This window comes from Dipodomys spectabilis, unplaced genomic scaffold (assembly GCF_019054845.1).
Source record: "Dipodomys spectabilis isolate Male_0828 unplaced genomic scaffold, ASM1905484v1 ptg000082l, whole genome shotgun sequence".
NCBI lineage: Eukaryota > Metazoa > Chordata > Mammalia > Rodentia > Heteromyidae > Dipodomys > Dipodomys spectabilis.
Window position 1 is genome coordinate 1,533,966 of NW_024870759.1, and position 11,782 is coordinate 1,545,747.

General features: G+C 39.6%; 1 protein-coding gene across 5 annotated transcripts in view; it reads left to right on the forward strand.

Annotated features, from left to right (window-relative positions):
• Usp9x (ubiquitin specific peptidase 9 X-linked) overlaps positions 1–7,251 on the forward strand; it is a 117,889-nt gene extending 110,638 nt beyond the window's left edge. For 3 of the 5 annotated variants that reach the window (XM_042683610.1, XM_042683609.1, XM_042683611.1), the window contains 4 exons: positions 125–281; positions 669–929; positions 1,247–1,342; positions 4,223–7,251. In XM_042683610.1, the coding sequence (XP_042539544.1) occupies positions 125–281; positions 669–929; positions 1,247–1,342; positions 4,223–4,360 (652 nt within the window). In that variant the 3' untranslated portion in view covers positions 4,361–7,251. The remainder of the gene's footprint in view (positions 1–124; positions 282–668; positions 930–1,246; positions 1,343–4,222) is intronic. The other 2 variants (XM_042683612.1, XM_042683613.1) reach the window with 1 other exon arrangement.
• Positions 7,252–11,782: the final 4,531 nt, after the last annotated feature.

Below are 11,782 nucleotides of genomic sequence, written 5' to 3' on the forward strand. Positions count from 1 at the left end.
CCAACTGTGTAATGTTAAACTAAATGACTAGATTGCAGACATTGAGTGGCATGTAGACTAGACAGTAAATGTCAGCTGTTACCACATTTTAAGAGTTTTTAACTTATCTCTGGTTCTCTTTTAGAATTCATAATGCCCTTAAAGGAATTCCAGATGACCGAGATGGGCTATTTGACACAATCCAGCGTTCTAAGAATCATTATCAAAAAAGAGCATACCAGTGTATAAAATGTATGGTAGCTCTCTTTAGCAATTGTCCTGTCGCTTACCAAATCCTACAGGTGAGAGGTTTTTTCCTTACAGTTTGTTTAGAAACCTGAATCAGAGGGTTGGGAAGGTGGCTCAGTGGTAGAGCTCTTGCCTTGCATGCATGAGGCCCTGGGTTCGATTCCTCAGCACCACATAAGCAAAAAGAAAAAAGCCGGAAGTGGAGCTGTGGCTCAAGTGGTAGAGCGCTAGCCTTGAGCTGAAGAGCTGAGGGACAGCGCCCAGACCCAGAGTTCAGGTCCCATGACCAGACCCCAAAAAAAAAAGAAAGAAAAAGAAACCTGAATCAGAATGAAAAATTCTGATCTAAGAGATTCCTGAGAATATGGGGGTTCTCTCATTAAGTTACCTTTGAAGTATTCCAAATCCTCTTACTTATAGGATCTTATTTTCTTTTGAAGGGCAATGGAGATCTTAAGAGGAAGTGGACCTGGGCAGTAGAATGGCTTGGAGATGAACTTGAAAGAAGACCATACACGGGCAATCCTCAATATACTTACAACAATTGGTCTCCCCCAGTGCAAAGCAATGAAACATCAAATGGCTATTTCTTGGAGAGATCACATAGCGCTAGGATGACTCTTGCTAAAGCTTGTGAACTCTGTCCAGAGGAGGTAAAAAACGCCACCAGTGTGCAACAGATAGAAATGGAAGAAAGCAAAGTAATTCTTTTATTTTATAGGCCAGTGCTTATGTTAATGTAGAAGGGGGTTATATTGCTTTATAAAGTTTTGTTTAAGTTAATGTGGGGACCTTCTGGAGAAATTTCCATTAACCTAAGAGATAATTTCTAAGAAAAACTAAATGAGAAATTTTTAGTTGCTTTAATTGTTCTAGTTGTTTTTTTTTTCAGTAAAAGAATTTGTTAATAGGTTATATTTGTAGATTGATTTTTAAAGTGTAGTTTAATTAGAAAAGGTAAAAAATGAGTTTAATTTTGCCCATATAATTTTATTTCCTTAAATATTTAATACATTAGGAGCCAGATGACCAAGATGCCCCAGACGAGCATGAATCACCTCCACCTGAAGATGCCCCATTATATCCCCATTCACCTGGATCTCAATATCAGCAGGTAAACAAATCCATGCTTAATTTTAAAGGGTGGTCAAACTTTTAACTATGACTGAAGTAATGAAATTATAGACTAGCTTGAGAATCAAAAGCAGGAATGGTTAGGATGAGTTTTTGGTGCAAGATTGGATTTGCACTGGTAGTTTCCTTGTCAAGTAGGTATGTTGTCTAGTGCTGGCAGTTGGTAAAACTGATGATTCACTAAGGTATAGTAATAAATTAAGAATTCTTTGAAGCTATGCACCAGTGGCTCATGCCTATAATCCTAGCTACTCAAGACTCTGAGATCTTTTTTTTTTTTTTGGTCGGTCGTGGGGCTTGAACTCTGGGCCTGGGCGCTGTCTCTCAGCTCTTCAGCTCAAGGCGAGTGCTCTACCACTTGAGCTACAGCGCCACTTCCGGTTTTCTGGTGGTTTATTGGAGATAGGAGTCTCAAAGTCTCTCCTGCCCGGGCTGGCTTTGAACCGTGATCCTCAGATCTCAGCCTCCTGAGTAGCTAGGATTACAGGCATGAGCCACCAGTGCCTGGCAAGAGTCTGAGATCTATGGAAGTTCTGAGCCAGCACAGACAGACAAATCCATGAGACTGTTAATCTCCAATTAACCAACAAAAAAGCTGGAATTGGGGGAGTGGTTCAAGTAATAGAATGCCAGCCTTGAGTGAAAAGTCTCAAGTGTGAGCCTGAAGTCCTAAGTTCAAGCCCCAGTACCAGCAAAAAAAAAAAAAATTCTTTGAGATAAATACAGATGGCTGTCACCTTACAATCCTAGCTACTCAGGAGGCAGAGATCGGAGGGTTGAAGTTTAAAGCCAGCCCAAGCAGACAAATTCTAAAAACTTATCTCCAATTAACTGGCAAAAAAAAAAAAGTGTGCAGCCAGGCACCAGCAGCCTACGCCTGTAATACTATCTACTCTGGAGGGTAAGTTCTGAGGATCACTGTTGGAAGCTAGCCCAGGCAGAAAAGTCCCTGAGAGATTCTTACCTCCAATAAAATACTCAAAAAAGTTGAAAGTGACATTGTGGCTCAAGTGGTAGAGCCTTGAGCACAAATAGACTAGGGACAGCACCCAGGTCCTGAGTTCAAGCCCCAGGACCAACAAAAAAGTATGCAGAGCCCTGATGATGATATTCATCATCCTCCAACAGTTTGAGATACATTTTTTTTTTTTTTGGTCCGGTCGTGGGGACTGAACTCTGGGCCTGGGCACTGTCCCTCAGCTCTTCAGCTCAAAGCTAGCGCTCTACCACTTGAGCCACAGCGCCACTTCCAGCTTTTTTCTTTTTGCTTATGTGGTGCTGAGGAATCAAACCCAGGGCCTCATGCATGCAAGGCAAGCACTCTACCACTGAGCCATCTTCCCAGCCCGAGATACATTATTTAAAGCATTCTTTCTTAGGTTTCAGGGTATAAACAAAAACATACTGAATGATTATACTTAGTCAACATACTTATTTTTAGAATACCATTTAGAAAATTAAGCCTAGGGCTGCAAAGGTGGCTCAATGGTAGAGCGCTTGCCTTGCATGCCATGAGGCCCTGGGTTCAATTCCTGAATACCACATAAGCAAAAAAGAAAAAACCAGAAGTGGCGCTGTGGCTCAAGTTGTAGAGTGCTAGCCTTGAGCTGAAGAGCTGAAGGACAGTGTCCAGGCCCAGAGTTCAGGCCCCATGACCGGACCAAAAGAAAAAAAAAGAAAATTAAGCCTAACATTTGGCTTGACTTGTGGAGATATACAGAGCTCCATATAGGATTTAGGCATTTTAAAAGGCTAAAGAGCCTGGGGCCAGTGACTACTCATGCCTATTATCCTAAAAACTCAAGAAGCTGAGATCTGAAGATTGCAGTTCAAAGCCAGCCCAGGTAGGAAAATCCATTAGACTCATCTCCAATAAAACTATCCAAAAAGCTAGAAGTGAAGCAGTGGCTCAAAGTGGTAGAGCGCTAGCTTTGAGCATAAGAGCTCAAAGATAGCACCCAAGCCCTGAGTTCAAGGCCCATGGCCATCCAAAAAAGAAGAAAAGAAGCTAAAGGACAGCACCCAGGCCCTGAATTCAAACCCCAGGACTGTCAAAAATAAAAGTGAAAGGCTAAAGAACAAACTCCAAGAAAAGTTACTTGCTCACTCCTGAGAGAGAAGCCTGGTTACTTTGTTGTCTTCAACATTTTTGTTTTTCTTAGCATTGTCTCTGTTCCTGATTGTTGCTCCTGCAAATCACATATCATGGCTAATCTTTTTTAGATTTATAATATGGAAGAAATCGGAAATTAATGGAGGCCAGCTCACAAATTGTGTGGGGAAAAATAATGTTTTTTTCTGATAACCAGAGGTAGATTCTCGCCTTATGCTCTCCCTCTGCTTTCTTGCTCACAGGTGGCACCTACCTCTTCAGGCATGCCCCAGTCCAGTATTTTAATGGTTAATTGGAGGTGGAGTCTGGCAGACTTTTCTGTTTGGACTGCCAAGAGCCGTAAGAAGATAATGCCTTAGTTGTCAAACTTGCAACTGCATTTTTTTTTTTTTTTTTTGGGTCCGGTCGTGGGGCTTGAACTCTGGGCTTGGGCGCTGTCCCTCAGCTCTTCAGCTCAAGGCTAGCACTCTACCACTCAAGCCACAGTGCCACTTTCGGCTTTTTTCTTTTTGCTTATGTGGTGCTGAGGAACCGAACCGAGGGCCTCCGGCTTGCAAGGCAAGCACTCTACCACTGAGCCACCTTCCCAGCCCCTGCAGCTGCATTTTTGACATTTTCTAAAAATCACTTTGGACAAAGATTATAAACAGAGCTTCAGAATCACTTTTATTTGAAAATTTAGGGTTTGTATTTATACTAAATTATAAAGTTTGCCTACTAATCTGCTGATCTCTTCTCCCCTCCCAGAATAATCATGTGCATGGACAGCCATATACAGGCCCAGCAGCACATCACATGAACAACCCTCAGAGAACTGGCCAACGAGCACAAGAAAATTATGAAGGCAGTGAAGAAGTTTCCCCACCTCAGACTAAGGATCAGTGAAATGCACATACTTAACTGGTTCCATCAAGACTGTGCACCCAGGCCTTACAGTCCAACTTTTTTCTGTGTCTGGCTAATATTTAAAACTAGAAAAACTATTCCTAATCAACTTGGAGTGGAGAGTTTATTCACTGTCTTATCTGCAGAAATTTGCTGTCAATATATAACCCGCCTGCAGTGGAAAGTGTATAGTGTTTTGTAATAAATGGCCTGATGCTAATGTGTAAATGGCAAAGGTGTATATAGTATATTAATGTTTGACTGTTAATTCTTAAGCAAGAAACTTTTTTCTTGATGAGACTCACAGATCTACAAAAACTACAAAATTAATTTTCTTGTTTATACCCACTGCACTCTGCAACCAGTGTTGCCTGCCTTGTGGCAGTTGGATCAACTCCTTTACAAAAACAAAAAAATAAAACAGTGCAACAAAACAGCCCACTCATGTCAGCCACACCGATAGTTTCATGTTATAAATCTTTGCCACTGGAATCACTTTTACTATGAACGAAGGCTGGTAACCTTTAAATTATTTGGTTGATGTGGAAAATTGGTGATGTAACATTGTTTCTAGATCTTTTTTCATTGCCTTTTTATTCTGATATTAGGTTAATATCTTTGAAGCTATAGTTAATGCTGTAACATTTAGCATGGCTTCACACCAAGTTAGTGTAGCCAACAGAGGAAAAAATTACCATAATGACTGCAGTTGTCCTGAAGTGACAGCTGTATTGCTCAGAGCTTTTCCTTCTTATACCTAGAATATAAAATATAAAACGAGGAGAGAAATGTGACAGACAGTTTTCAGTTGCACATATATGTTCCTTTTAATGTTTGACAGTCTCTGGGTGGGACAAAGAATACATAAATATCGGTAATGGGAATTCTGAAAGATTTAAAACAAATATGCAAAAATGTGCTAGACCAGGAAGCTGGAGCATAATAGAAGACTGTATTTGGTGTGCTTGTTTTGTTTCTTTAGTAGAGCTTGTTAGGCGAAATCTTCTAAAACTTTCCTTCTGCTGGATCCCAGTGATGTGGAAGTCATCAGAATCCCACAGTACTTGGAGTACCTCTGCACCAAGATGTCTGGCTGATTTTTCTGCTCAGTCATAATTTTACTTGAAAATGAGAATTGTCCTAGCTCCTTTTCCATTATTCCAAAAATTTTAATGTTCAAAGCAGGGTCTAATTTAAAAAATATATTGGTTAATAAAATTGAAGTTTCAAATTTCAGAATAAACATTTGATTAAAGATAAGGAACTCATCAGTTAATACTGTATTTAAAAGAGAATTGGTGACTTGAATGTGTGTAATTTTTTTGGAATCTGTCAAAAAAACAAAAAACAAATACCCCTGCAAACAGATACAGCCCACCCTATTCTATTTAAATACTTTGCTGTTTTATTTTATAGAAATTATTTTGCTGGATTCACAAATAGAATTTGATTTAAGAAGAAAATTTTGTCCTGTGGTGTTTTTGGATTTTTTGGTTACTTTTTTGTGTTTTTTTTTTTCTTTTTTTTTCTTTAGGACTACATATGGAAAATTAATTCTGTGCATAGCCTGCATAGGCATGACACCAAATTCAGGATTTCTATCGCATTGGGTTTTTGTGCACAGAAAGATTTGACCTTTGGCCCTTAACTAAAGACAGAAATAGAATGTTGACACTGTAAAAGTTTACTAACAATCAATCTTGTACTTTTTGTATGTTTTTATATACATGTATATTTAATGAGCACAAGCTTGGTTGTATTTTGTACAATTCAGTTAAGTGTAAAGGCTGTAGTTGGAACTGAACAAAGAAAGAAATAATTGAGCATTGCATTATTTTGTGATTAAAAGGGGCAGGTACTTAAGATAAAGCTTTAGGTATCTTGCAGTAAGCATTCCATAGTCAATCTGTACTTCTAGGCTTTCTTTAATATTAGGAAATTTTGATATCAGATATTTTGTCTTTATTTCAAGTATGTTTTGGTTTGGGTTTTGTGGAGCTGGGGGTCCAGGGCCTGGAGCATGCTAGGCAAGTGCTCTACGACTAAGCTACACTCCCAGCCTGAATTTGCTTAAGCAAAGGTTGTACAGTGTTTGCAGTTGCAACTGGAAGTCTTAACTTAAAAGTTCAGTTCAGTTATAAGCTTCCTCAGCTAGTGAAGTGACTTAATTTGGACAAGTTTCTATTAATTATACCATCTTACCATCTGAAAGGTGGTTTTTACCTTTCTTGCGCCTTAAGGAAAGAAGGTATGCCGTGTACTTAATTTTAAAACAGTGACTTCCTAGATAAGGGAAAAAAAAACTTGACATTTTAAAAGGCTGTGAATTTTTCTCTTTGGAGGTGAATTCCCTTTGGTTGCTTTGAATTTACAAGCCTCATACTGCCAAGTTAGGGCTTGTGAATCCTGTTTCCCTCCATTTGAGTAAGTCTTGTGACCAGAGTGAGGGAGAGTGAACGGTTATTTTTGTTTGTTCGTGCAAATTTTCTATATATAACTCTTAGGCAAGCATTAATGTATAACCAGAAATTTTAAGATGCATGTTATTGTAAGAGCAATATAGTGGTGATTTTGAGGTCTTTTTCTGAACATAAATGGCACATTTTACATTTCAAGTCTTAAAAGTGCCTGAATATTATTTAATTCTCCCTCAGCTTTTGTTTTGTTTTGTTTTTGTTTTGAGCCATGTTTCCTACTTTAAATATTTGTTGCTGAATTACTAGTTTGCCTTTGGAAGAAAATATTCCCAGGTTTCTAAATGGCATGATTGCTCTATAGAAAATGATAGAATCTGTTAACATAAAGACTAAAGATATTTTAGTTGTAAAACTGTGTGAACTAGGGCTTTGCCCTATTGGATCTAAGTATTTTGGTGTACAACTTGGTAAAAACCACATTGCTGCTGTTTCTAAGCTCTCCACCAACCAACCAAATTTTCATGTTCAGCATCATAGAGGCAGAAATGAACCTAACCATATTTGGGGTTTTGTTTATCTTTCCTTGATTTTTTTTCTCTCAGTGATAATTTTCCAGCCTTGTGTCTTTAGCTAGTATGTATACAAAAGTAGAAATATTATGATGTTTTCTATTTTTTTCATGATTAACTTTTATTAGTAATAATTCTAATCATTATACTGGTTTAAAAGATGTTTTTTTTATTTCAATTACTTTTTTGAGGGAAACCAATGGGCTGAATATCCAGATGTCTATTTCAGAATAGTTCCTCCAGGTTTTTATTAGGATTTTTTCCAGCTTACGTTCTCTCAACTATTTTACTTTGCTGAATTTTGCGGTTAATTTGGTGGATATATCCTGCCTTATTTAGAATTATAACTGGATAAGAAAATTGCCTTTTCATGATAAGTGCCCAGTTTTGGTCTCTAGTTTGAAGGTACCAGGACATACATACTACGATAAAGGAAAGACAACACCTCCTCTGCCCCAGCTTTTGTGTTACCAAGAAAAAACATTCAGTACTGGTTTTATCATAAGATTCAACCAGAATTGGTCCTATACCTACATGAGTGTTCCATGTTTGAAAATGAAGTTTTGGGTGTGATAAATCACTACAGAAGTGCTGAATGTATTAAGAACTTGCTACCGATTGTATTCATAACAATTATTTTGTGTTTGCAGAAATGTAGCTCTTCTCCAAATTTACAGGTGTAAGAAAAGGGGTAGGTGCACATTTTAAAGTCACATGAGTGCAAATTTTATTTTTGAAATCCAGATTCCAAAAAAGGAAATTTCACCACCCAAATCACACTTCTACTTCTTGGCCTTTTACAAGCCAACAGACTGACATAAAGATTGTCCACAGTTCCTAAGATTTAGCACATATACAAAAATAAAACTTTATAAATTAAATTTTGGTTTTTCCTTTTTATTTGTTCAGATAGGGTTTCTAGCATCCGAGGACTTTTGCGTGTGTGCTGGGGATGGAACCCAGAGCCTCAAATATGCAGAGCTGCACCACTAATACCTGAAAGGAATTTTTCTAAAGAATCATTTATAGATCAAAAGTGTTTTCATATCTAATCAGCTCAAAAATTGACTTGTGATCTGGTTACTAATTTAATCATTCCTTCTAAAGCATTAATAGTTGATAGTTTTTTTTTTTTTAGATTTGAGATGAAACAGGTCATATATTACTTCTAATATATATCTGAAAAGTAACGTCATTCCAAGGAAATGAAGACTTCTGTAGAAACCTACTGGTGTTTCCCAAACAATGGGTTGCTTCAAGGATGGCTGGTAAAGACATCGCAAAATTTTTGTGACATTGAATTGTGCTGATGTATTTTTGTGTACACGTACTAGTCCTGGGATTTGAACTTGGCCTGGGCACTATCACTGAGCTCTTGCTCAAGGCTAGGTCTCTACCACTTGCTACAGCTCTACTTCCAGATTTTTTGGTAGTTTATTGGAGAGTCACTGCCCCAGGGTTGGCTCCAAACTGTGATCAGCCTCCTGAGTAGGATTACAGCATAAGCCACCAGTGCCCAGCCAGCTATAACTAGATTTTGGAATGTTTGCATGTATATTCTATATGCATATACATGCAAATATGTGTTATATATAGTAGCTTGGGGATGGGACCCAAGGTAAACAGTTCACTTCTATTTAATATTCATACATGGCCTGTGGATCATTTTATACAATATTGCTAGTAGTTCTTTTTGTTTATTTGGTCAGTCATGGGGCTTGACCTCAGGGCCTGGGTGCTGTCCCTGAGCTCTTTTGCTCAAGGCTGGCACCCAACCACTTTGAGCCACAGGGCCACTTCCAGTTTTCTGGTGATCAATTGGATATAAGTCTCATGGACTTTTCTGACTGTGCTGGCTTTAAACCATGATCCTCAGCTATCAGCCTCCTGGGTAGCTAAGATTACAGGCATGAGCCACCACCTCTGGACTATAGCCCTGCCTGCATTTTATGGGAGGTCTTTTGTTTTGGCAAGTGCTATATAGCTAGACTCCAGGGCCTAACACATGCTAAGAAAATAACACGAATTTCAGACCCATGATTAAAGCATCTTATTTTTTGCCAGGCTTGAACTCAGCACTTGGGCACTGTCCCTGGGCCTCTCTCTGCTCAAAGCTAGCGCTCTACCACTTAAGCCACAGTGCCACTTCTGGCCTTTTCTGTTTATGTGGTACTGAGGAATCTAACCCAGGGTTTCATGCATGCTAGACAAGCACTCTACCACTAAGCCACATTCCCAGTCATAAAAGCATTTTTTTGGTTTTGGTCGGTCATGGGGCTTGAACTCTGGGCCTGGGCGCTGTCCCTCAGCTCTTCATCTCAAGGCTACCACTCTACCACTTGAGCCACGGTGCCACTTTTTCTGTTTATGTGGTGCTGAGGAATTGAACGTAGGATCTCATGCATACATGTCAAGCACTCTACCACTGAGCCACCTTCCCAGCCCCTAAAACATTTTAAAGATAACTCCATTGAAGCATACTTTTAAAACCAGGTTTTCTAACTCTGCTCCATTGACACTAGAGAAGAGCATTTTAGATACCACTTTCAGGAATATCAAAATGTAGGAAAGCAAGCTGGTAATGGTCCATGTCGTGGCAAACACCTTAACATTTGGAAATTGAAGGTTTTTATTGTGGCCTTTTCTCACATTGCTTATTTGCTTTCAGGGTACGTAAGAAATTTTGTGTTTGTGTAGCTCCTAATGAAAACTGGTAAGTTTGCAATTTTAGGGAGAAAAGACGATGGAAATGAGCCTCAGATAAGTTATCAAGCTTAATGAAATGTCTAGCCATCCACTAGAGTTCGTTTATAGTGTCGGAACCTCCAGTTCTGACCTATGTACTTACTATAGGAGACTACGCCTGCATGGACCTTCTGGCCCAACTGCCCTGGACTGAGCTGTATGTCAAAACACTCCCTGTGTTAGAAAATAAAGACACCACCAACTGGCTTCCTTGCCTGTCCTCTTCCCCCTTATCTTCTCTTCCAAAAGGTGGAGCTACCTTGCAAGTAGGTACAACTGAATTCCTATTTTAGTTTAACTTTGTAGATGTACAAAATAGACACTATGAGCAGTAAAAAGTGTTTCTCCACAGAATCCTTCAGAGTAATTACTTGCTAGGGAAATAGAAATATAGTCTATCTTTTGTGTGGGTACTGGAGCTTGAACTTAGGGTCTTGTGTTCTCAGCTTTTTCCCTTAAGGGTGGTGCTTTAACAGTTGAACCACATTACTACTTCTGGCTTTTTGATGGTTAATTGGAGATAAGAATCTCATGGACTATGCTGCCCAGGCTGGCTTCCAACCATGGTCCTCAGATTTAAGCCTCCTGAGTAGGATTACAATTATGAGCCACTAATGCCTAACTGACATATATTTCTATGAGTTGGGGGGTACTGGGGCTTGAACTCAAGGCCTGGGTGCTGTCCCAAGGCTGGCACTATACCACTTGAGCCACAGCTCCACTTCTGACTTTTTGGTGGTTAATTGGAAATAAGAGTCTCATGGCTGAAATATATTCTTATTGTGCCTCTTGTCATTGCTCAAGGTGAGTATTGCTACCACTTGAGCCACAGTGCCACTTCTAGTTTTCTGGTGGTTTATTGGAGACAGGAGTCTCACAGACTTAGCCAGGCATCAGTGGCTCATGCCTGTAATCCTAGCTACTCAGGAGGCTGAGCGGTTCAAAGCCAGCCTGGGCAGGAAACTTCGTGAGACTCTTATTTCCAATAAACCACAAGAAAACTGGAAGTGAAGCTGTGGCTCAAAAGTGGTAGATTTCTATCCTGGAGCAAAAGAGCTCAGGGACAGCACCTAGGCCCAGAGTTCAAGCCCCATGACCAACAACAACAACAACAAAAATATCACTTGCCATTTATACTGCCAACATCTCAAATCTTTTTTTTTTTTCATCTCAAATCTTTCTCCACACCACCCATTGGAACACTGGGTACACATTTGGACTTTGGAAGTAAATACAAGTTTGGCCAGATATTAAATCTGGTCCTTTAGATGGGTTCAGGAAGAAGCATCTGGGCTGGGAATGTGACTTAGTGGTTTAGTGCTTGCCTAGCATGCATGAAGCCCTGAGTTCAATTCCTCAGTACCACATAAACAGAAAAAGTTGGAAGTGGCACTGTGGCTCAAGTGGTAGAAGTGCTAGCCTTGAGCAAAAGAAGCTCAGGAACAGTGTCCAGGCCTAAGTTCAAGCCCCAGGACTGGCAAAAAAAAAATTGTTTCATGAAGGAACAGAATTGCCCCTCTGAAATGTGACTACTGCCTACTCAAGTCTATGAAAGGGAGAGTTGCAGTGAAAGGTTAAAGTTTTGAGGCAGTGACCACTTGTTGCTTGTTTCTGTCTAGCAAAGCAACACGTGGTGGTAATCCAAACACCTGGTTGATTGTGTGCCTTTATAAGACCTGCAAATCCTTAGC